This window comes from Protopterus annectens, chromosome 2.part1 (assembly GCF_019279795.1).
Source record: "Protopterus annectens isolate FY-2018-M chromosome 2.part1, PAN1.0, whole genome shotgun sequence".
NCBI classification, from domain to species: domain Eukaryota; kingdom Metazoa; phylum Chordata; order Ceratodontiformes; family Protopteridae; genus Protopterus; species Protopterus annectens.
The window spans coordinates 68,628,705-68,655,012 of NC_056729.1; the positions used below are offsets into that span (position 1 = coordinate 68,628,705).

At 40.1% G+C, this 26,308-nt stretch overlaps 1 protein-coding gene across 2 annotated transcripts in view; it reads right to left on the reverse strand.

The window, feature by feature from the left end:
• NCAPG2 (non-SMC condensin II complex subunit G2) overlaps positions 1–26,308 on the reverse strand; it is a 1,874,483-nt gene that overhangs the window by 325,099 nt on the left and 1,523,076 nt on the right. For both annotated transcript variants that reach the window (XM_044062031.1, XM_044062030.1), the window contains exon 25: positions 16,100–16,203. In XM_044062031.1, coding sequence (XP_043917966.1) covers positions 16,100–16,203 — 104 coding nt within the window. The remainder of the gene's footprint in view (positions 1–16,099; positions 16,204–26,308) is intronic.

Sequence of the window (26,308 nt, forward strand, 5' to 3'; positions counted from 1 at the left end):
TGGATGAGTCTTCTAGCAGCTTTGTTAAGTATGCTAACTCCATCTGACTGTATGAAATGTCAGGAATATTGAGTGTTGACCTGCCAGGCTTAGGACTGCAGGGATAAGAGCCCCCCCCCCCTCAAAGAAATCCTGCCCCTGTGGAAATGAGGTAGGGTTGACTCATCATAACAGCTTGCAACTCAGATACCCTAGTTGCAGACTTCAGGGCAATCAGTAAAACTGTTTTCCATGTTAAGAACTTCAAGTCAGTCAGAATAGCTAAGGAGAGACTGGGAGTTTGGATGCAGGCCTTCAAGGAGAATAACAATCATACAGAATATTATATCCATAAAGTAGCAGCAAGTATTCTAAGAACTAAGCCACGGTGGGAATGGAGAAAGGAGATTCTGCCGATAGGGATGACTGCAATTAAGGATACAGACAATAGGCAAGAGGGACTGGAATTTATTGGAGAAAACTGGCAAAGGAAACAAGCTATTGGGAGCAAATGACTAGAGAGGGAAAGGTAATAGAATGGGAACAGGGTAAGAATTTATTTGGACTGCAGGTTAGAGACTGACTGTCTTCCCTATCAAGGATTGATAGAGTATAGGCAAAGAGAAACAAATTGGTGGGGGGGGGGGTCCTAAACAAAAGACCAGCACTGGTAAAGTTTTTAGTAGAATCTAGAACAGAAGCTGCCATTGGAAAAGGAATAATTAGTACAGCATATTAAACATTGCATGATAACTATAAGAATCAATCATAGGAGGTTAGAAAGGATTGGGAAGAGAGACTGGATAAGCAATTCAGAAAGGAACAATGGGAGGATATATGTATGTCTCCCAAATATGCAAGAAAATCTAGATGATTTAGGATTTTTGCTTGGAAATGTTTACATAGATATTTTTATACCCCAAGTAGGCTCCAGAGAATTTTTCCTCAGGTGGACAGCAAATGTTGGAGGTGCGAGGGGGAAGGAGGTGGTACTTGGGATCATATTCCCTGGGAGTGCAGTGGGTTGGAAGACTTGATTCCCTGTGCATCTGGGAGATGCTGGGTGGGTGGCTGGTGTGACGAGGGAGATGATTTTTCTGAGCTATGATACAAAATTGGAATTGCCTAGACATGGGTAAGGCCTTGCTGTGTCTAATTATGTTGGCTGCTAAAAAAGCAATAACTAGAAAATGGAAATCAAAATCTAAACCAACTATATTAACCCGGCATTTTAACAGGGGTGTGTACACTTTTTATATCCACTGTAAATGCATGGTTGTTTATGTCATAAGTGAAGGTTTAATAAAAATGTTTCTTGTTTAAAGGGGGGGGGGGGGCAGAAACAGAATAATTTATAATGTTGTTTAGATTATACAATATATAGCAATATATGTGAAGTATAGTTGACATTAATACAGTTATTACTTTTCTATAAATGTTAAATTGCCTGTGTCACAAGTGATACTTCAATAAAGGTGGTGGTGGTGTTTTTCTTTCGGCTTCTTCCCGGTAAGGGGATGCCACAGCTGAACTCCGGTCCGCTAATGATTGACAGTAGATTTTTACGAAACGCCGAGGTGCCAGCTCGAGGCCCAACCTTCAACAAAGGCACGCCCATTTACGCACGTATGTCTTTCGAACGCTACCCAACCACGGGGAGTACATGCAGACTCCACACAGAAGGCACTCCCAAGCCAAGCCGAGAATCGAACGGGAGAACCTCTTGCTGTGAGGTAACAATGCTACCGCTGTACCACCGCGGAATACACTTCAATAAAGGTGTGTTTAAAAAAGAAAATAAAAATATAGGGTCTCCTTGGAAAAAAGTCAGCTTGGATAGCTGGTTCATGGAGTAAGTGTTAGCTTCTCTAACACAAAATTAAGATTGGGGGGGGGGGGGGTCACTGGTTTTCCTAGGAGGCCTCTTATGAAAAACCCCTTTCAAAAACATTTTAACATGAGACTCCATTTAAACAGGAGGAACCATGGGCATACATTCTGAAATGGCAAATAAATTAACCTTGATGGAGGAGTAAGAAAGGCCAAAGGGCAGTAACTCACACAAATATTACACAATCAGAGAACAACTAGCCTTGAATGGGTGATGGTACTTATGTTGCTGGCACCAACTAGAAAAACGTTTCCATTTACTAATATATGATTTTTTAGTAGCAGACCTTCTTGCCTCCCTTAGTAACTCCTGCACATCCAGGGTAAACAGGTGCCTAACTTAAGACTTCATCACCCAGGCAATCAACTTGAAGTTGATTTGGGTCAGGGTGTATCAAATACACCAGTCTTGTGTGAGTAGATCCAATCTGTGAGGAGGCTTGTGGTAATTGCTCATGGCCATTTCCAAAAGAAAGGAGAACCACTGCTGATCGGGTCAGAACAGAGTCACCACAATGATCATGGGGGATTCCTTCAGAAGTACCCTGGATATCAGTGGAAAAGCATATAGGAACACTTCTGTCCAATGAAAAGAAAATACATCTTCTTGCATGGAATCCTGGAGCAGAATCTTGCCAGCTGATTGTTCAGAGAGGAGGCAAATAGGTCTACTTCAGGAATTCCCCACAGATGGATCAAATCTTGGAAGACCCCTGATCTAGTTTCCATTCAAGGTCTGCCCTTGTCTTGCTCAGCTTGTCTACTATACAGTTTTGCTGTGACAGAATACAGGATGCCAACAGAATGAGACTGTGCTGTGAAGCTTTATACCAAGGTAACATGACTAGTCTGCAAAGGGAGTATGACCTGGTTCCTCTTGCTTGCTGATGTACTACGACTGTGGTACTGTTTGTAACAACTTGAAGATGTCCCAGGGACCAAAGATGATTCAGAGAGATGCCTGCATTGATATGGGCAAGCAACTCTTTTATATTTATGTGCTTGTGTCTGTCTCTGGTGTCCCACACACCTCATACTTTTATACCTCCTAAACGAGATCCCCAAGCAAAGTCTGTGGCATCTGTGGTGACTGACTGATTTGAAATAGGGATGCAGAAGGAGAGAAGTGGATTTGAGGACATTTGCTATCGCCACCAAGTGATTTCTCTTCTGACAACCCCCCGCACTGGGATTTGAAAAGAAAGGATACTGATGCTGGGACCAAAGACACTTCAGATACCATTGTGTCTTCCTCATGTGGAGTCCTGCCAGGAGTATCATGACTTCTAGATGCTATGAGACCCAAAATTCTGATGTATTCCCTTGCAGTGGCTAAAGGCTGAGAGGAAAACCTTAGAAACAGATCTAGATATAGATCTATTTTATTTCCTGTGGAAGAAAAGACCTTTGAACTGAGGTGTCTAGCAAACATCCCATGAAAACAAGCCTGTGCAAGAGTCAAAAAAGACTTTTGAATGTTCTCATGGAATCCCAGCTTGTGAAAGAAATCTCTCACCCAAGTGAGATTCTTGACACACTGAAAAAGATATGAACAAGTTGTCTAAATATTGAAAAATGTGGATACTATGTAGCCTGTAATGAGCTACAACTGGAGCTAGACACTTTGTGAACACTCTTGGTGCAGTGAATAGTCCAAAGGGTAAGGCAGAGAACTGATAATGGGATCTAGACACAAGGAACCTTAAGAAGTACTTGAAGTCTGGATGAATAGGGATGTGATGAGCATCTTTTAATCTAGACTTACTAGGAAACTTGAATGAGGAAGAAGAGATAACAGGTTATGAACCAGCAACATTTATAACTTGGGCACTCTTGTAAACAGGTTTAGGAAAGAAAGATCCAGAACTCTCTCCAATCATTCTTTCTTTGGCACTAAAAATATCCTTGATTAAAAACCTTTTTGCCACCGGGGAAGGAGGAACTGGTTCCATCACTCCCTGGGACAGCATGTGGTGCAAAGGTGGGAGAAAGAGACTGGTCCAGTAAATGAGGGATTACCCCCTCTAGTAAATGAGGGATTACCCCCTGTTGTAAAGGATAGAATTTCCCCCTACTGCCATCTATAACCTTGATGAATCATCATCACAGCCCAGTTGCCTGAAACGATCAGTTGCTAAAGAGAAAAGCAGATATGCAGACTTTCAGGAAGGGAAAACAGACTGCTGAGATGGGAAAGGATGAGGGCAAGGTCTCAAATAGTCATTCTGACTCAATGGACTGTCCTTCATTTTTGGGAGGGGGTTCCTGAATTCTTCTTGGAAACCCGCTTATTTCTTCTTAAATGTCGACTTACCTGCCTTTTGTTTGATTTTTTTGCCAAAATTAGATGAGGGATTAGATAAAAACTTAGAAAACTTGGAAAAAGAGGGCTGAAAATCTTAAGAGACTTCCTGTATCAACTTACCCCTCTCATCAAAATTTTTGATCACCTCTGCAGCAGAGGGGGCAAAAAATAAGTTTCTACCCAAAGGAGAATTTAAAATGTCATTTTTTACCATCACCTAAGAAGTTCTGAGAATGCATACAGGAAAACCTCAACACAGTACCAGTGGCCAAAAACCCATGAAGTATCAAGTGAGTAATCAGTAACAAAATCCAAACAAGTGCCCTGGAAAGATGGAAAACAGCAGGAGTTTGTTACTGATGTATTTTTGGTGCCTTACATTCATTTTTTTTTTTGGAGGATGAACTGAATAATATACACACTGCCAAAAATGACTAGTGAGTCTTATAATAGAAGAAACTAGATTACTCAAAGCAGATTTTTCCTCAGGAAACTGCAGACAAATCCTTCCCCATTCCTTCAGATACCTAGCATACACAAAACTACATCCACAGTGTCAACAATGTCGACAAAGAGCTCAAGGTCGAGGGTATGGACTCCAACAGTCAAACTTAAAACTAGAATAAAAACTGAAAGGCTGTGAATTGATCTTGACCTTGATGGGCCAAGATTAATGCAGACAACTCATCATCCCCAAGTCCAATAGTAAGGTTCCAGCTCAGAAGGATGCTGCCACATAGAAGCTGGCATTTACCTTAAGCTTGACACTGCAAACCCAGACTGAAGGACCCACTGTACTGATACTAGTAATATCCAAGATGAGATTATTGATGTCAGATTGGTTGACAGTGAAGGTTGTGGTCCCAAATTCAAGACTTCAGTTGTAGACAAAAGTAATGCAGTAAACACTAGTACCTGAGGAATCTATTCTGATCTCCTTAGGACTGTAACAGCAGAAAAACAAAGATTTTGCAGAGGATAAAATGACTGAATAGGCACTTCTGTCCACTGAGAAAACAATGGAAAAAGCAGTACATATTTTTTGTTGCGCTTTGATAAAGACCTCGACGTGTCATAGCTCATTTTTAGTGGACGTACATAAATGGATCTGGATTTTGCTTACAGTGGTCTTGAGCTCAAGGAATGATACCTCTCTGTCAATGAGAGAAGTTAGTACCAATTTAAATAATGAAACCTCAGACAATTTTAAGAGGCAATTTCAAAGCACATTTAACAAAATAACCAGGATCAAGGAGTCTAAAAAATGTGCCAGTCAGATGGCGGGCAGGTGACCCTATGGTACAATGAAAGTGAGGGCCGGCACACACCAGCCAAGGCGGGATCCCCCTAGCCTGTGCAGGGTGCGCACTGCCCGAAAGATTGTGAACTATGCCTGGGCAGGGCAAAGACGGAGGAAACTATGGTGGGTACTCAGTGGCCCCAAAGTGCAAATCTGTCATCTGACCTGGGTATAGGGGTGACAGACTAATCGAATCACCTTGCAAGCTGGGTACCTCCAAATTTCCCTAAGGATAGCTGGCACTCAGCAGTCACAGTTTTATCTGGTAAAGGAAATGATTAAAGGTCTTGGGGCCCAAACGATCTCAACCTATTCCCAAACTTTAAATGGGCAAGTAGCCCTACTCACTGGCTTGAAGCTGGGTGTGGAATGGGAACGCCTAGTGGGCCACTTTTAGTAAGCAGAACTGGTGCTGTGGAGTCAACTGATTATTATTAATAGAATAACAAGAACACACATTATACACAAGCGTTTAGTTAAGGAACTGAAATTTTTTTAGACTAGTGCTTTGATTCTTATAATTGGGAGGCTCTCCCTCCAGAATCACTAGCTTGGCATACAAGATCAAGGAAGTCGACTTTGAGGAGGCCATCAAGGTCAAGGCTCAGGAACAAGAAAGTTCTTTCTCCATTTTGAACAGCTTTAACTTATTCCTCTTTTCTCTTGTAGCAGTAAGGGTGAAACCCTTACAAAGCCCAGAAACAGAATTAAATGTTCGCCTCCTACATAATACACACACACAAACACACAATATTCGTTCTGAGGTAGTAATTTGTATTTTATATTTCTTACTCACCACCTTGCTGTCCACAATAACAGCATGGTACAAAATTAGAGAAAACAACTGCAAATAGTATTCATCAACTATGACACAAATAAGTTTGCAAAGTAACAAGTATGAAACCAAGAAGGGCAAAACTAAGAAACCCCTTTAGGTTTAGGAATGGGGATATTCAAGGCAGAAAAGTGTCTTTAACAAGAAAAAATGGAATTATCTGACCTGAAATGTTGAACAGAAAATAAAGACGACTGGATATAAATACTTCAACTTCAGTGAAAAAGCTAGCACAGAACAATGCCAGTCTAAATTGAAGCATATGTCTGTTTTATAGAAATTAAATGGCTAGCAAATGAGATCTGGACAGGAAGATCTGTTAAAAAAGCAATATGGGTCAAAAGGGAGGGATTAGTAGGGCTAGAAAAGTTTCAAGTGTCAAACAACCTGAAGTCTAAAGAAATTGTTGACAAGGACGAACCACTTCATACCAGATTTACAATTACAAACGAAAACTAGAGAAAAAAACATACAACTATAAATATGTCACATGCATTCCAAGCAGTGATATCTGAAATTTTACAGAAAAACTCACATTATACAAGTTGTGCATGGACAAACAAGTAATCAACCATGTAAAGAGAGGAACAGCTAGGGCAAGGTGAAGGGGGCAAAGTATTATAAGGGTGTGATCAGCAAATCCTAGTCGGTCTTCAGTACATATCTGCATTTAAAAATAAATGCCAGTATTATATTTGCAGCCAGAAATGAAGCGATTTAGTGCTCCGCATATGGCATAACTGTAGCAGCTGCTTGCAATAAATGTGGCAAGCAGTTTACTTCTACAGTTTAAAAGGACAGAAGCTTTTTTCTTTTTTTGCTCTTCAACTTAAAAGTGTGTGTGTGGGGGGGGGGAGCACCTGGTGCAAAAAGAGCTAGCTAAACATCTCCATATGAATGTCAAGCAAGGTCCAACAAATGTCAATACAAAAAGATGCATCATATGCAAAAAAACAAATGACCTAATGCACAATCTAGAACCAGATCCCAAAATTTGTAAATCTGACTATATACAGGCAAAGCTTTTGAATGAAATAACATCTGCAGTCACCTGAAAGGATCAGCACCACAGGCACAAACCAAAAGCCCTCTCAAATTTTGAAAGCTTAGAGTAAATGTTTCTGCCTTCAAAGGGGAGGGGGGGACTGAACATGCAAACTCCTGAAATAGTCTAAATGGCAGCATCAGGTTTAATTGCAACAGAAAAAACTGACAATGATTCCAGGAATGACTCACACGGAGCAAAGCAAAGGCAACCTCAAGATTACCACCTGTTCTTGCTTTTACATAGACAAGACTGATAGAAAGTTTAAAAAATTGCATATACAAACACCTATATGACATAAGGAATAAAAAAGAAACTAATTCTCTTAGCAAACATGTTTTGGAGTACAATGATCATAAGTTCCAAATTTTTATTATAGATAATATCAGTACCAACATGAGGAGTGGTGCATGGTCACTATTACTTGAGAAAAGAGAATTATACTGGCAATTACGTTTGAATGCTGGGAACTGGCCAGGCCTAAATGAGCATATTTCCATTAGCCCAATTTTAAAACTAAAGTCATTGGAAAGATAATAATATTATATATATATATATATATATATATATATATATATATATATATACACACACATATATATATATATACATACATATATATATTTCTCCATTATGCATTTTAAATGATTTGCATTTTCAGTATTTATGTTAAAGTGTATTTATTTCTCTTAACATTTTCCACTATATCTAGTTTTTAGTATTTAATTACACATTTATTGTTTTAACATATTCAACATATTTAAATATTTATTGTACATTGCCATTTTATGAACCAGTGCTTATATATATAGTGTGTTTTTTAGGGTGGTGTGTTCCATGAACTTTTTCAATTTGTATATTTTGTCTGCTTTTTAAATTCAGTGACTGTAAATATTGTGCTTTTAATGACATAATTGCTTAGTTCATAACTGGGTGCAACTTCCTGTTTGAACTGTATAAGAAGGAAGTAGCTATGTGGGGGTAAATTGTCTGATGAAATCTAGATCTTTCTGGACGAAAGTGCTCATCCCTGGATTTTTATGTTCTGAAGTTAATAAAGTGGATTCTGCATTCTACAACTATGTGGTGATTTGCAGCCTGCATTACTTTGAGTGGGTTCAATCCAGTTACTTCTTATGGCTTTTGTGCTTATCAATCTCAAGAGTGTACAGATGCCAGACTTCAGATGGAAATAAGAAGTAAGTTTTCTACAAGGACAGGAATACAAGAGTAAATTCAGGGAAATAAATAGTGCGGGAAGAAATAGCCAGGGAATTGTTATGGCTAGGCTTGTATAGGCCCCTAGGGTCGATAGCCGAGTACCAACCTATGAGCCTATAAAATAACAGGAATAAACAAAAAGAATTAAACATAAAGAAATAAACAGAAAGAAGTAACAGAAGAAAATATTAAATACTGAATGTGTCTGCTGCCAGCCATCTGCTATTATCTTGGGCACACAGTTGTTCCAAGGTAAACAAAGATCCATTAGAGTTTAAGTCCTGCAAGTGACAAACTGTAAACATAATATATATATATATATATATATATATATATATATATATATATATATATATATATATAAATTTGATAATTTGTTTCGACAATCTAGCAAGGACCCATATATATATATATATATATATATATATATATATATATATATCTTTTTTTTTTCTAAATCTAAGATAAACTCCACAGTAATGTTTTCTTCTTCCAAAATGTGGAAAACAGGAGCAAAATCATAAAGGTTGGCAAGTTTTTATGACCACAAATAAGAATAAGAATAAAAATACTACTTGGAGTTGGCAAGAACTATTTCAAGTATGTAGACACAGAAGAAAAAAGTAATGAACAATAGCAAGAAGAAAATTTCAAAGAGAAAGGCTGCCAGCTGCTGTTTGCAAAGTGACAAGTTTCTACATAATTATAAGCAAGGAATAATGCGTGACAGGGTGCGTATTAATGTGTAATTAATGCCTGCCCGGTATATTATGAAGCCTGATACCGCATGTGGAGGGCCTCTACACCCCTGGAAGCATTATTATTGTATTTTACTTACTTATTTTTAGTATATATCTATATATATCTATATATCTATATATATCTATATATATCTATATATATATATATATATATATATATATATATATATATATATATATATTTTTTTTAATATATATTTTTGATGTAAAATAGTTCTTCCGCTTAAAGTTTCAAACGCTGTGGTATATGGTAATGGTGTTGGAGGAAGCATTTTACATCCAAAATATAACACTTACAAATCCAGGCATTTACTTTACTTTATGGCCCCTTACTCCTAAAATGTTCAGTTTGTTGCCAGTCATTGGAGATTGAAGTTACTAAATAATGGCATACATTTGAGTTTCAAACTAATATTTTCTTCAGAAAATTCATACTAACACAAATTTCTTTAATTAAGCAAGATTGTAATTGTATAAGAGCAGTAGTTTGCAACTATTCTGAGCCTTTGTTCCCTCTTTATTTTAGGCTTTATCCAGATTTCCTCAGCTGAAAGGTCTGCAAACGTCTTTACTGTTACTCCCTCTCTGTCTCTCATGCACACCTCTGTTTCAGAAAGTGTATACTAAAACAAATCCTAATAATCATGTAAAATATGTTCCTATTTTGAGCCTTTGCCCCCCCCCATTTAATTTAGGTTTGTCCAGATATTTTGAGCTAAGAGTTAATAAGAGTATACCTTTCAACTGTCCAGATTTTTGAAGAATGTCCAGATTTGGGGCTTGTATGTTTGGTCCCATCCCATAAAATGTGTAGCTTTCTGGCAAATCACTGGGAATTGAAGTCATTAAATAATAACACGCATTTGAGTTTCAGACTTCATAGCCTTCAGATAATAAATGCTAATGGAAACCCTTTGTTCTAGCAACTTTCTAAGTTTATAAGAGCAATATTTAAAATCTGTCCTTATTTTTGGTCGTTTGTACCTCATTACTTGTGGTTCTGTCCAGATTTCTTGTACAGAGAGGTTGAGAAGTAAAGCTGAAAAGGTATATAAACCTCTTAACAGATGGTATTGCTGCCAGGGATTACACTCGGTCTTCACACACACACACACACACACACACACACACACACACACACACACACACACACACACACACACACACACACACACACACTTCTGCTTTCATGCACGCATTTCACATACACACGCAGACAGAAAAACAAACACTGAACTAAAGTTTAGGGCATCTAAACTTTAAAGCTTGTACTTCATATATACTTTATAATTCTTCCCTCAAAAAAGTTGTATTTGCACATTTTTTAAAAAAAGTTGTATTTGCACATTTTTTCTTTCCAAAAAGGATATGTTTTAATGTTTTTATATTTTGGTATTTTCACTTTAAGAACCAATTATTGTTGATTAATTGGGACAACCTTTTGTATAAATGTGTAGGAAAGCAATGGTAAAATGTTCTGATGACGAAAGCGCTTGACCTCTACTTGGATTGTACTTGGATTATTACTGTTCTTACATTTGGACTTTAAGTTTTTTTGTAATAAAACAACTTTTTTACTTGGGTTGTAGGAATTTGGCTACAGAGTGGTTGTTTTTTATATTTATTGGTGGTGTTTTCCACTCTTACACCCTATTGTTGTTCCTGGTGTTTGTTTTGTAGCCTCCTAGACCCGTAACTGGCTATGGAAGAAAATGGTCTTTCTCCAGTTTTTGAAGAAGAGCTTGACTCTTTACCCTTTCACTGCGGACAGCAGATGTAGGGTAATAGTGACAATTTGTTTCAACTTATTGTTAATCTTACTAACAAAGTGTCTGAACTTCAGGAAGCGGTGTTTAAAATCCAAAACCCCCTTTGTTCTGACACGGAGGGTAGAAACGGAAATCACCAGGGGAACCTAAGAGAGACAGCACTTCCAGTTTCCCGTAATGTAAACCAGGGTTCAGATAGTTTTGAAAAATGCCTGCAGTCACCAGTTAACCTCGACCAGATGGTGGTGACGACAACGAGCCAAGGATCTAATTTTGTTCATGACCGCTTGAGGGACTGGTCCAAGAAGGACTACGGTATTTTTGCGAATAACAGTGAACCGGATAACACAGACTCCAGGTTAGTTACTTTAGAACTTAAATTGCACAAAGTGTGAGGGCTCCAATGCAACAATACTTACTTAAAAGAATGTATTAATAAGGGAAGAGTACCGAAAGGTATTTAAGTTTCCTAATGGCATTAAAAAAGGCCAAACTGAATGTGATGAACTTCTTCAGATGTTAGACAGACACGGCATTGAACTAATGGACTTTATTTTGAAAGTTAGCAATAAAAGAATTAATGAACTGTTAAAGGAGATAGACGAACACAATAACTGTATTTTGAATGATGTAAATTTTAATAAATATTCTTTTAGGTATAATGCAATATTTGATAAAGTTGAGAATGAAGTTGGTGTTAATATATTGAGGGATGAATATGAATACAAGCATGATATGGCATATCCATTACCTAAAGCTTACACAGAGGCTGATGGGGTTAGCAGTAACCTTCAGAATCAAGTATTAGCTTCTAATAAAAGTGGTACCAATAACAGGCAGACTGTTAATGAAAACCCCTTTGATTCTGAATACCCCCCCACTTAGGAGATCTGAAAGATTGCAAAACAAAAATCATTTTAGGCCTGATAATAATTTTTTAGGAGCCAGGGGGGAAGGGGGGATGAGGTGCAACTACAGGAATCAATCCACTCGAAGGAAGAACAGTTACGAGTAGTTCATAGTGAACTCAGAGATCCTAACTATGACAGCATTACTGTCCATAGTGATGATTTAGTTTTTTCTTACAGAGGATTTAATATTTACAATTATGCAGGGGTAGAGATTTGCAAGGATCTATTCCATTTATTAATGAAAGGTATGAAATTTGTACCTTCAATTAAGGAAGATGTGAGTAACACCTTAACTGAATTAAAAATCTTTGTAAGGAAATTGAATTTAAAGTTTTTGTACAAGGATAAAATAGAGACGTGTTACAAAGGGAAAATAAATATTAGAAATAAAAGCTGTTATAACCCACCCCTGCTTCCTATTTTAAGTTCCTTTGAAAATGTTTGCTCACAGGAAATTTACCGGATGTTACATGAACACAGGCCCAAGACATTTAATCTTTCTAAGACTGAGAAGATTTTGTTAGATAAATTAAGGGGTGAAGATAATTTAAGGTTCATGAAGCCGGATAAAGGTGGGGGTATGTGGTTATAGTAAACTCTGAAAATTATAACAGTAGGATTACTTGTATGTTATATGATGGAACTAAATATGAATATGTCTCCAGGAATGAGATTAATATTTCCCATAGGAAAATTACACTAATGTTAGAAGATTCATTGTATCAGGGGGCTATTGATGAAGAAGTTTTTAATTTTTTGAATATTGACCACCCTACTATTCCAGTAGCCTTTGGGATTCCGAAGAGACACAAAAATGTATCCAATCCCCCCTACAGACTTATTATTTCAGGTCACAGTAGTATTACATACCCATTGGGAGTCTTTGCTGAACGGATGGTCAGAATAGCTTTGACCCCTATTGACCATATATTAACAGATTCCTGGGATTTTTTAAGGAGGGTCAAGAACGACTATTCTGATAGTGATGTGTGTTTCTCCACTGTTGATGTGGTAGATTTGTTTACTTCCACACCACACAATGAGGGTTTAGAACTATTTCATGAAGTTTTGGTGGCAAAAACTAACTTGAGTAACGTTATGATCAATTTTATAATGGAACTTATGGAGGTAATTTTAAAAAAATAATTATTTTAGTTTTGGTGGAGAATTCTTTAGACAAGGCAATGGGCAATAGTTGTGCACCCATTTTTGCCAATCTTGTTATGCATTGCTGGGAGACTACTTTTGTACTAGATACACCCTTCAAGGAGTCCTGGTTTCTTGATTTGAGGTTTTTAGATGACCTATTTATATTATGGAAAAATGGGGGGATACATGAAAAATTTCTCGACTACCTTAATGGGATTTGTGACCATTTTAAATTTACAGGTACTAGTGGTGATAAGCAGATTAATTATTTAGATGTGAATCTGAGTAAAGATTCAAATTCTAACAGTTTTCAGTCCTGTGTGTATAGGAAACCCACTTTTTCGAACGATTATTTAGATTTTACAAGTAGTCACCCTTTATTTGTGAAGAGAAATATTGTCAAGGGCCAAATGGTTAGGGTTGTTAGAATGTGCTCTAATTTCCGGTTGGTAGAGGTTGAAACCCAGTGTTTACTAGATATGTTTATAGCCAGGGGATATCCTACTGATTTTGTTTCCCAAATTAGGGACCAGGTTATTAGTGAATGGGGTTCTAGGTTTAAACCATTACTTGGGGCTATAGAAGTTACAGTAGACCAAACCCAGGAGTGTGTAAAAGATTTTTCACAGACAATGGTGTTAACTTATGGTGAAACTTCTGCCAGAGTTAAAAACATGATTAAAAACAATTGGACCATGTTTAAAGGGAACAAAGATTTATTGACAGTCATTGGTTGTGAACCTTCTCACCTACAAGATTAATAGTAATCTTAAATATTTATTGGAAAATCCACACCCGATTAATAAAGGAAATATGAAAGGGACAAGTGGGCATGTGACTACTGTAGGTACATTATTGATAGCCCCAAGGTTAAACTGGAACCTTACAGAATTGAGGTCACTTTTGCTATAGGTTCATGTACAACAACAGGTTTGGTTTATCTCGCTATATGTAAAGATTGTGGTGACTTTTATGTTGGGAAGACGGAAAGGAGATTGAATAGAAGGATTTATGAACATTGTTATAGTATTACAAAAAAGGATGAGAAAAACGCACTTTTTAAGCACATTAGTATGAACCCTTCACATTCTTTTCAATTTGGTATTCTTGAAGTAGTTAGTAAAAACACTAGGGGTGGGGATTGGACTAAAACTACTTAGGGCAGAAGCAAGGTGGCAATTTAAATTAAATGCTACTGAAGCTCCAGGTATTAATGAACATATAAGTATTAAACCTGAACTAAAGTTTAGGGCATCTAAACTTTAAAGCTTGTACTTCATATATACTTTATAATTCTTCCCTCAAAAAAGTTTTATTTGCATATTTTTTAAAAAAAGTTGTACTTGCACATTTTTTCTTTCCAAAAAGGATGTGTTTTAATGTTTTTATATTTTGGTATTTTTACTTTAAGAACCAATTATTGTTGATTAACTGAGACAACCTTTTGTATAAATGTGTAGGAAAGCAATGGTAAAATGTTCTGATGAAGTTTGATGATGAAAGCGCTTGACCTCTACTTGGATTATTACTGTTCTTACATTTGGACTTTTTAAAGGTTTTTTGTAATAAAACAACTTTTTTACTTGGGTTGTAGGAATTTGGCTACAGAGTGGTTGTTTTTTATATTTATTGGTGACTTTTTCAGTTTTATTTATTTTACACTTGGTAAACAGCAAAAGCGCTGCTTAGCGAGTGTAAGACAATGGCTCGATCAATCCCTCACTCATATATATATATATATACACACACACACACACATGTATGTATATAGATACACACAGACTTTTTATTTTAATTATTTCTTTATTATTTTACACTTGCTAAACAGCAAAAGTGACGCTTAGCACACGCAAAATAATGGCGGCTGTTAGGTTTTTTTCAGTCCAAGCTCCAAGGCAGTTTGATATGCTGCCATGAAGTGGCAGGCTTGTTTTTCAGCAGGCATTACTTGTACATTAATACCCTGCTGGAGAACGTTCGTTCTCCAGTCATTGTGCTGATGTACAGTTTGCCCATTGTCTAAACTGCTTTAAGATATTTAAACATTCTGAACTACAGACAGCACTGCTGCAATTCCCAAAGCAGTTAAACACACATTCATTACACAAGTTACACCAACATTATAGACATACAAGCTCCAGAATAACTGTCCACCTGTGAAGGAGTACAATGTTTTACAAGATTTGCACATCTTTAACAACAAAACATTCAGGCTAATATGATGGTTCTTTAATGCGATGTCTAATTTTTAATTCACTAATCTGGAGACCTTTTCATAACTGGTCAACAGACTTCCAGAAAGAACCCTTTCTCCTTACAACTTAACGTCTCTCTCCCTCTTTGCACTGAGTCCATGCTTGCAGATCCCACAAACTAAATGTAACTTGCACCAATCACTCATCCTCAGTACTTGGTCCGGAAGTCTGGACTGCTATCCCGTAACAAATAGCCAAACCGTCTTTCCAAAAATTGACAGGAATTAATAAAGTACCTTTTTAAACAGGTACGATGAAACTACTGTCTAAATGGGGCAGTCACATAACAATGGTAATACCTAACCACATCCTCTGAAACCATTAATCACCTTCAAATCAGTCAGAGCTTAATGTTCATCTTTCACTTACCCATCTCAAAACTTCAATACAAACTCAAAACTCTCTCCACCCTAATAACCTCAAGTGATATATGCAGTAAAATGGGGGGAGGGGGTATTGATATAATGCTTATTTTGTTATTTGGATGTTTTTTGCCACATTACTGCATATAATGTAATTGTTTTTCTCTTGCATATGTTAAGCTCTGATACTCCAAAACTTTCTTCAAATTTTGTTTAATGTTTGTAAACCCTGGGCTAAGCCTGAAATAGTCCTACTTGATTAGCTCCCTTCTTCAGTCAACAAATAAACAAAAACTATAAAAAAATTAAAGGCTTACCTGGTCATATTTGGAGATTTCTGTACTACTTGTAATAAACACGTTGACAGAGGTGGCAAATCAGCCAAGGTTTCTGGTACAACAAAGTCTTCTACATTAGATACCTGAAAGAAAATGTTTTCTGTTTTTAAAAATATAAAGTAGAGGTATGCAAATTAGTCAGATATGTAAATCAGTGTAGTTATGTAATTACCATAATAATAAATTCCTTTCATTCCAGTCTGTTCAATACACGTGGGTCGAAAAGCCACTTGTTGGATCCCACCTGAAAGAATTAGTGCTCTAGCCTTGAGCCCCTTTGTACATAACTTTCATGTCTTATTCATTCAGTTCTTATGATCTAACATGTGGTTCAGAAAACCAGAGATCCTAAGTGGTATCATGACAAAAGACTCTTAAAGACAAGTAGCTTTGAAGGAAGCTCTAACCCTGGAGGTACAATCCAATTTGTAGTGTTTGATAAAAGCATAAATGGAATACCATGTGGTAGACTCACAAATATCATCTATTGAATGGGTTTTAAAAAAGGAGGGAAAAGCAACCGTGGCTCTATTAAAGTGAGGTCTTGTTTTACAAAAGACAGTTTCATTGTGTGATGAGCATATGAATGAGATGCAATCAATCGAACTATGTAGATAGTGCTATCCTGAATACCTTTAGTCCGAATTTATTTTGAGCGAATCGAACAAAAAGCGGCTCAGTCTTTCTGAATGAATCTCTTCTATGATGGTAAAAACACAACTGTCTATACACATCCAAAATATATAGTACATATTCCCCCTTGCTTCCATAATTTGGAATGAAGACTGGTAGATGACTGGGCTGAGAAATATTTGTTTCTGAACCTACTTTGGGAAGAAAGGACTGATTTGTTCATAGAGTTACCCTGTTTTAACGAATAGTTAGATAAGAGTGAGGAGAAAGTGCATGGAGCTTGGGCATTTTTCTTAATGAAGTAATTGCAAGCAGAAAAATATTTTTCCAAGAAAGGTATCTGAGGTTTTGCTGATGAAGCTGGTTTGAAAGGCGGTTTGATGAGAGGTTCTAGTAAAAAGTTCAGGTCCCAAGGAGTCACTTGGATCTTTAATAGGTGGGTGTAATAGAAAGGTGCCTTTTAGTTTTTTTTTTTCAAATATTTGTTTTATTTTCCTTTTTCATTTTGATGAAAGGTGCCTTTTAGAAAGGCTTTGCAAAGTTTGACAGAGGCTAGACAGCGTTCATGACACCCAATGTAGAAGCTCAAAATAGCCACTAAATGCACTTAAATAGCAGAGAAGCTAAAGCCCGAGTTGAACAGAGAAGAAAGTGTAGAATATCTGCTACAGGGAGAGAAAAGATGTCAAGTGTTTTGTGGGTTAGCCCAGGACACAAATCTTTTCTATTTGCTCCAGCAGATCTTATGGGTAGAGGGTTTCTGAGATGCTGGAAGAATTCTGACAACCTCTTTAAAGAGAAACATCCTTAGCCATCTGTGTAGGCCCAGGTAGGGTTTCCTGGAGTGGTGACTGACCAGATCTAGGATTGGGTCTAGCAGCCGGGAGGGGGGCCTCCTTAAAGTGAGGCATTAGAAAGGGGAACCAAATCTGTCTAGGCTAAAGGGGGCTATGAAGATGGCTGTTGCCTTGTACCTCAATGCTTTCTGCAGAAACCTGGACATCAACAGAAGGGATGGGTATGCATATATGAGCCTAGGGGGCCATTACTGAGACAGCATTCCTTGATTGTTGTCTGTGTGTGTGTGTGTGTGTGTGTGTGTGGGGGGGGGGGCACATCATGGCAAATAGCTGCTGCTTTTGGTGCTGTGTAGTGTGACGAAAAGGTAACAACACAGAATTATCAGACAACTGAATATCATTTTTGCTGTCATGGGACCATTCATAAGCAGTTACATCATCCTAGCTGAACCTGTCTGGAAGGCACTGCCTGGAAGTATGCTGCTATTAGAAAACTGTGGGAGGCCATCTCTCACTGCCAGATCCACATAGCTTCCCAGCATAAAGGGTAGGACCTGGTTCTCCCTACTTTGTTAATGTAACAGACTACTGCATGTTGTCTGTTAGTATAGAAATCACACCATAAGGAAGACTGTTCTGAAGTCCCTGCAAAACTAGGAGAACAGCCCTCAATTTCAGAACAGTTATGTGAAGGCTGGCCCCATTGCCTTCCAAAGACCTTGGACCACCCTCCCTTCAAAATGCCTCCCCACACTTTATGAAGGCTGCAGTCGCTATTGGGCTTGGATTCCAGAAAGGCTTTCCTGACCAAACAATTGGAGCTTAAAGCTGCTGTTGAAGATGCTTTTTGTAAGAGTCTGTAATGATTATGGCCTTGGATAGAGAATGAGAGCTTTGTGACCGCTGAACCTGCAAGAGCCACTGCAGAATTCTCACGTAAAAATGAGTGAATTCCATTATCAGAATTGAGGAAGCCAACAAGTCCAAGACTCTGAGGGCTAATCATGTTGTTGGGTAGTTTGTGAGCAATGGGGAATTGACCGCAGATTGCAATGTTTGAATCCTTAACTGAGGGAGAGATATGATGGAAACAGTGGCATCCAAGTGACTTGCCAGAAAGACTAACTTCTGTATGGAGGTCAGCCTGGATTTTGGTAGATTTATAGAAATACTTAGGCAGTTGCAGAGATGTAGAAAATAATCACTGGCCTTCTGAAGAGACTCCATAGATGGGACAACCAGAGCCAATTGTCTAAATACAAAAAAATCTTGTATCCCCGAAGTTGCAGATAATCTGCTATGACAGCCATGCATTTGGTAAACACTCTGAGGGCTGTGGTGAGACCAAAGGGCACAGCTCTGAACTGATGACGGGCTTATATTTGGAAGCACAGAAAAGTACAACTGTGTACACTTACCATAAATGTAGATGTTCGAGTGTATTCACTGCTGCAGGCAACACACTTGGGTTATCTTGCCTGCGGGTAGCCCTCAGACAGCCCAAATACCAGAGTCTTGGGATTTCTGCGTCGGATGCTGTCGCCTGTTCCATGACGTCAGGTCGTCAGGAGTATAAAACATGCAGCTGACGCCATTACATCAGTTTTTCTTACCCCAGATGTCAGGAACCCCCAAAATAGGAACCAATTACATGATGTGGATCACCTTCCGTAAAAAGTAAATACCACTGTCATAAGATATGGCCAAAAAAAGAGGATAGGTAGAAAGTACAGAAAAGTCAGGGGGCTGGAGGGAGGGTAACCAGGACTGCAACAGTGAATACACCCAAACATCTACATTTATGGTGAGTGTACACAACTGTACTATGTTCTTCGTGTTTCACTGTTGCAGTCATCACACTTGGGTTGATTCCCAAAGCTGAGGAAGGGTGGAGGCAGTCAAGAAGTATTAGGGCTGGCTAGCAGGCCTTGTAAGACTGCTGCAGCAAATCCAGCTCTGGATTTAGAAAAGATAGGCAAGTGGTAATGCTTGGTGAAGGTGTGGACTGAACTCCAAGTTGCAGCTTCCAGAATGTCCCTGGTAGGGACTCCCCCGAGAAATGCTGTAGAGGTTGAGGTAGCCCTATTGGAATGGGTTCTGATCCCCTGTGGGGTAGGTATTCCATGGTGCTTGTATCAGAAATTGATGCAGTGTGCTATCCATTTGGAGATGATTTGCTTTAAAATGGCCTTGCCCTCTGCCCCTGTAGCAAAGCTGAGTAGCAAATGGTCAGATTTTCTGAACGGTTTAGTCCAGTCAAGCTGTCTGTGCACGGCCAAGGAGTGCAGCATCCTTCCCCTTTATTCTGAGGATTAGAAAAAAAGGTTGGCAAATGGACGGATTGGTTTAGAGCCACACTGGCTACCACCTTGGGCATAAAAGATGGGTTAGTCCTGAGGGAAACCCTGTCTGCATGGAAGATAATTAAGGGTTCACAGCCATGAGGGCTTGTAACTCAGACACAATTATTGCTGAAATGATGGCTAGAAGTAGGGCTGTTTTCCAAGAGAGGAATTTTAACTCTGCTGTAGCAGTAGGCTCAAAAGGGAGAAGTGTGAGTTTCTCTAGTACAAAGTTAAGGTTCCAGGCAGGAGTGGGAGCTCTCCTCGGGGGGTCTAAGATTGTTAGCTCCTCTCAGGAACTGTTTGTCCAGAGGGTGAGAGAAGTGGGGTGGCTCAGTACTGTAATGAGCTGAGATGGCAGAGGCATGAATCTTAATGGATGAGAAGGATAGGCCTTTGTGGAGCAGCTCTGCTAGATAATCTAGGATTTGAGGTAAGGTGGGCACAGCTGTGTCCTTTCCCTGAGACTGGCTCCAAGAACAGTATCTTTTCCACTTTTCTGAATAGGATTTCCTAGTACTAGGCCTCAAGGATGACATCCCGCACCTGTTTGCTGAGGGTTGCTGGTGATGTATTCAGGGAATAAGCCAGGCTGCTAGGTTCAGGGTTTGCAGCTGAGGATGCAAAATCTGGCCCTCCTGCTGGGACAGCAGAGAGGGAGTCTGATACAGGTGCCAGGGTGTCACTGTTGTCAGACTGCTTAAAAGTGGGTAACAGTGCTGGCGTGGCCAGTCTGGTGCAATAAGGATTGTCCTTGGCCTGCCCTTTTTGATCTTGAGTAGTACTTTTGAGAGGAGGGGCACAGGGGGAAAGGTGTAGATTGAGAGCTTTCCCATGTAAAGGATAGGGCAACCACTTTCCATGCTTGGCTGCAGAGAGTTCTAGTGCAAAATTTGCTCAATTGATGGTTCTAGGGAGAAGCAAAGAGGTCCACCTCTGGTGTCCCCACCTGTGGATTAGAAGATTGAAAGAATTGTGTTCCAGTTTCCATTTGTGCAGGTCCATTAGGTTTCTGCTTAAGTCATCTGCCAGTGTTTGCCTGGCAGGAAATGAGCTTGCAGGTGCACTTGTTTGCTCAAGGCTGTGTTCCACAGAGCCATGGCTAACCTGCAGAGTGGGTAGGAATGAGTTCCCCCATGCTTGTTTATGTACCACATGACTGTGGTGTTGTCTGTCTTTATCAAGAGTTGTCCTGGAAGGATAATGTATTTGAAGGCTGTCACAGCATTCTGTACAGCTAACATTTCTTTTTGATTGATATGCAGGTGCATTTGTCCTGGGCTCCATTTGCCTTGAATACATTTGCCTGCCATGCGAGTCCCCTATGCATAGTCATGCATCTGTTGTCAGGGTTTGGGCGGGGGCGTTGAGTGAAAGGGAGTCTCTTGTTGTGGTTGCAGGCCTCTGCCCACCAAAGGAACTCTGTCCTTAGGCAAGGTATGATCGGAATCGCTGTTTCCAGGTCCTGAGAATGTTGACACCAGAGACATTTTAAGTACCATTGAAGTTTCCTCATATACAGTCTTGCATATGGAATTAGGAGAATGCATGAGGCCATGAACCCTAGGGCTTGCAGTATTTTTCTTGCAGATAGCTGGGTTCGGGTAGCCAGTAACTTGAAGTAATTTGTCAAATAAACCTGCTTTTCTGGCGTGAGGAATGCCATCTGGGAAGTTGTGTTCAAGCTTGCTCCCAGGAATACAATTTCTTTGCTGGGTACCAGATGTGATTTCTTTTTGTTGATGGTATACCCCAAAGAAGTTAGGAGTCTCTTTACAAATGTCAGGTGCTGAAGTAGCAATTCCTGACTATCCACCTGAATCAGGCAATTGTCCAAGTATGGGTAAATTTGAATGTTTCTCTGCCTTCAATATGCAATGGCTGGAGCCAGGCACTTTGTGAATACCCTGGGCACAGTAGATAAGCCAAAGGGAAGTGCAGAGAACTGATAGTGCATAGAGCCTGCTCTGAAATGTAGATATTTCCTGCAAGATTCCCCTATGGGGATGTGCAAGTAAGCTTCTTTTAAGTCTAGGGTGACCAGCCAGGAGTCCTTGGCTAGCATAGGCAGCAGCTGTTGGAGTGTAAGCATTTTGAACTTTGGTACCACCAGGAAGGTGTTGAGAATTGATTGATCCAAGATAGAGTGCCAAGAGTTTTCTTTTCTGGGTACCAGAAACAGTCTGGAGTAAAAACCCTGTCCCCTTTGCTCTGTTGGAACAGGTTGAATAGCCCTGATACTGAGAAGAGAAAGTACTTGCTTTTGGGCCTCTGCCCACTGGTTTGGGGGAAGGTCTGGCAATCTGCTTGGGGTAGGCAGTGAATGGAAGTAGAATCTGTATCTCTGGGAGACAATGTTTAAGACCCAACGGTCCTGGGTAATGTATTCCCAGTTTTTTGCATGCAGGGCAGGTTTTCCTCCTAGGGGTGCAAGTACTTGGGCATGGCTGTGAAGGATGAAGGAGAAGTCATTGTGAACTTTTTCCATAGGATGGTGGCTTACCACTCCCTGTTTTTGAGGTGGGAGCACTCCATTGTTTAGATCTGTGCATACCCTGAGACTGTAGTCTTGGTGGTCTGCTGACCCTGGGGTTTGGACTGAGAAGGCCTGGGTGGGACTGGAAAGAACCAGTTCTTCAAAGGCCAATGCCTAAGGAATCTAGGTGGCTGTACCTGTAATAAATCTTTAACAGTTTGCATAGATATAGCTTTTTCCTCCATCTTTTTAAGAACTTCTTCTGCTTTTGTGCCAAACTAACATTCTTGATTTAATGGAGCATCTAGTAATTTTGCTTTGACATGGTCTGGCAAGATTTGTTCCTTCAGCCAAGCATGCCTTCTCAGAAAAGACCCAGTGACAGCAGCCCTGCAAGATGCTTCTAAGGCATCAAAACCACAATGAAAGGTATGTTTAGCAACTTGGTTAGAAAAATGCATTAACTCTTGTAAATCTATTTTTTTACACAATCAACATTTTTTGTTTAATTAGTTCCATAATATGCTGTTACTTGAACATGTGAAACTGGCAATTTAAAGCCCTGATAGCAAGAGTTGCAGAGGTATATGCCTTCTTACCCCATCTGTCTAAAGCCCTAGAATCCCTGTCCGAATGGGGTATGGGTTTTGGTTGTAGTAGCCTTAATACCTTTAGGCCCTGGGAAATGGTCTCTGGATCCGCATTAGGATTTTTAAAGAGAAATTTGTGAGTCAGGTACTCTGTAGTACCGGTCAGGCTTTCTAGGAGCTGGAGGTAAGGTATCAGGGGTAAGACTTGATTCCATGAAGACATCATCTACAATATCCAGGACCTGTGCTGAGGCAAGTCTAAAAATTCCCAGAGTCTCTTTTTTGACTGAGGGTAGTCCGGCATGCCCAGCGGAAATCTCTCTTAGGGTATATGCAAGGTTTCACCAAAAGAAAAGTCCTCTGGAGGGGAGGCAGAGGGAATGGAATCCTTTGCATCTGAATCCTCATAGGTGGATAAGGATATGTCCTGGTAATCAGGGGGGTCAGAGTCATCGGACTCATGGTCTATAGAATCAGAAGGAAAATCAATTCTTTGTCTTTTAGAGGGGGAAGGCTGGCTTCCCCTAATTAAAGTAATAAGGTCTTCAGCCATTCTAAGCATTTGTTTCTGAGGCAAGGGAGCTTGAGAATGCGCTTTGATTGTCGGTTTTCTAGGTGTAGTGCGAACTCTGGGCCTGAGAAATTCAGTAGTTTTAGTCAAAAACAAAGTAGTCAGTTTAATACGGACATTGGAAGGCCTGAATACACCCTCAGAAGCCGGTGCCTGCACAGCGGCTCTGGACCCATCCAAGGTAGAGACATCCGCAGGTTCCATAGTCAAAGAAGCATCTTGTGGCATACCAGACTCTGAATGGGTCTCAGTAGGGGCCTGCAAATCTGTAGAAGTGGGTATCAGGGGCTGCGAAAACGCCTCACTGAGTACCGGCGAACTGGCAACTAGCTTAACGGAAGCATCGTTGGCAGTTTTAGACCTATGCGGTCTGTCTCTGTCTTTATCCTTACTTTTTTTGGAAGATCGGTAGTCAGATGGCTTAACAAAGCCATTTCGGAATACGGAGAATGAGAGCGAAAGAATTTAGTGACAAAGATAGCCTGACAACGAATAGTTTGGGCATTGAACAAGGCACAAAACCGACAGTGAGGAACGTCATGGTCTGAGTCTAAACAGGTGACACAGTAAGAATGAAAATCTCTGTGAGGTATTTGCTTCCCATAGGCAAGACAATTGTTAACTTTTTCTGACATCGGTTAGAGCAAGAAAAAAGGATCCCCAACGGGGTACTTAGCTTTAGAAGACTGAAACTCGAAAAATAAAAATTTCAGGTAGCGTCTGACCGGCACTTGCAAACTGCTTCTGCTTCGGGCTCCCGCATGGCAAGAAAAGCTGATGTAATGGCATTGGCTGCATGTTTTATACCCCTGACGACCTGACGTCATGGAAGAGGTGACAGCATCCGACAGAGAAATCCCAAGACTCTAGTATTCGGGCTTACTGAGGGCTACCTGCAGGCAGATAACCCAAGTGTGATGACTGCAACAGTGAAACACGAAGAACATCTTCCTCAACTCTCTTGCTATCTTTACATGAAAGTAAGCATCCTGGAGAGCCGAGCCACTGAACATATCCACTCATTCTCCCAGACACAGGGAAGAATTGACTGCACTGTGATCATTGTGAAAAGGGTTTTTTGTATGCAAGTGTTTAGAAGGCCGAGGTCCAGTATGGGCCTTAGATTCCTAGACTTCTATGGAACTAGAGAGAGTTTGGAATAGAATCCTGACCCTGTTGGGTCTTGGTGGACATCTTGGATGGCTGTTTTTGCCAGGAGAGAGAGAACTTCTTTTGAAGCAGCCTTTGCCTAATTTGGTGGTACATCTGGCAATGGGTAAGGAGGTTGTGGGGGAACTGCCAAAAATGGGAATGAAATAGCCTCTGGATATAAATCTCTCCTACCCAACTGTCTTGTGTGATGGCAAGCCACAATTTTGGATAAGGGAGAGACAACCTCTGACTGCCTCCAAAGGGGAGCAGTAAGGCAGATCTTCAGGGATTATGAAGCCTCCTGCCAGAGTGGGAGTCCTCATTATCCCTAATTCTGTGGACCTCCTCGGTCTCTGAGCCTGCATCAAATGAAGGGAGTGCCCATGCTCCTTTTTGGTTTCTATTACAGGATCACTGAGGGACCTCGAACTTGACTCCAATGCAGACAGAGTCTTGCTTTTCTGCTCACTTTTCTGCATCTTCTCTTTCATGGATGGGCCAAACACAGATGACCTGTCAAAAGGAGTGTTTGAGAAGGACATCAAAGTTGTCTGTGAAATCATGCAGGTGCATCCTACCCAAGCCACTTCATCAGTTGTATTACACATGAGGTGCATGAATAGGTTACTCATGGTAGACATAGTCTTAAGAGTGGTATCCAGCTGCTTCTTAGACTCCATTGTCAATAGGTTCTTCAGAGTAGAGAAGGCTTGATGTGCAAGATCTCTCTGGAACCTATTCAAATGAGTAAAGTAGTTCAGTGCACGGAGCTCAAAGGTGCCTGAAGCATACACCCACTTCCCTACTCTATCCACTGAACTAGAATTTTTACCAGGTGGGTGAATGGATGTCGAGTTTTCTGAAAGGTCACTTTTTAGAGGCTGCCACCCGCAATGATGGAGTCAATGGGCAGTGATTTAGCCCCAAAGTGCTGTCCTTTTGGGGTGAAGAATCTTCTCTGCTTTCCTAGGAATTGTCTCACATGTATCAGGCTCTAGCCATGACATCCTAGCCACCAAGTTGAAGAGTTTGTTAGTCAGATGAATGTAGAGTATGTTGCTCCATATGCCTTAAATATTTCTTCATCCTAAGCGGGGGAATCAATGGGCCAAGATTCCTACTGTTGCATCAAAGCTAGAATGTTGCCAAAGGAGGTGTCCTCCAGAGGGGATTGTGAGGATCCCTTCTCTAGCCTATATGTCAGCATGTGTAATAAGAGACTCCAATGCGTTTCCTCTTATATGTCCTTTGGGGGTTCAGGGGATGAGTCATCGGAGTCCTCAAAGGGTTGTCGGGGATGAGTCACTTGACTCCTCAGAGGGCTGTCTCCACATCTGGAAAGCAATTTAAGGTCAAAAGAGTTACTGTGACCAGTGGATACCTGACCAGAAATTGACAAGACTGAAATTGGACCATGGGGTGGAACAGAGACTGGTGGAACATGTATATCCCACTCCTTGAGGGGTGAAGAAGTGATCCTTACCAAAACCTGGAAGGCAGTGCCTACTACCAATGGATGAAGAGAGACCACTGCCATGGATGGGTCCAATCTTCCATTCGGAGAAAGAGATGCTGTCTTCAAGAAGACTCCCGAAGTCGAGAAGGTTGCCAGCCCAGATGAATG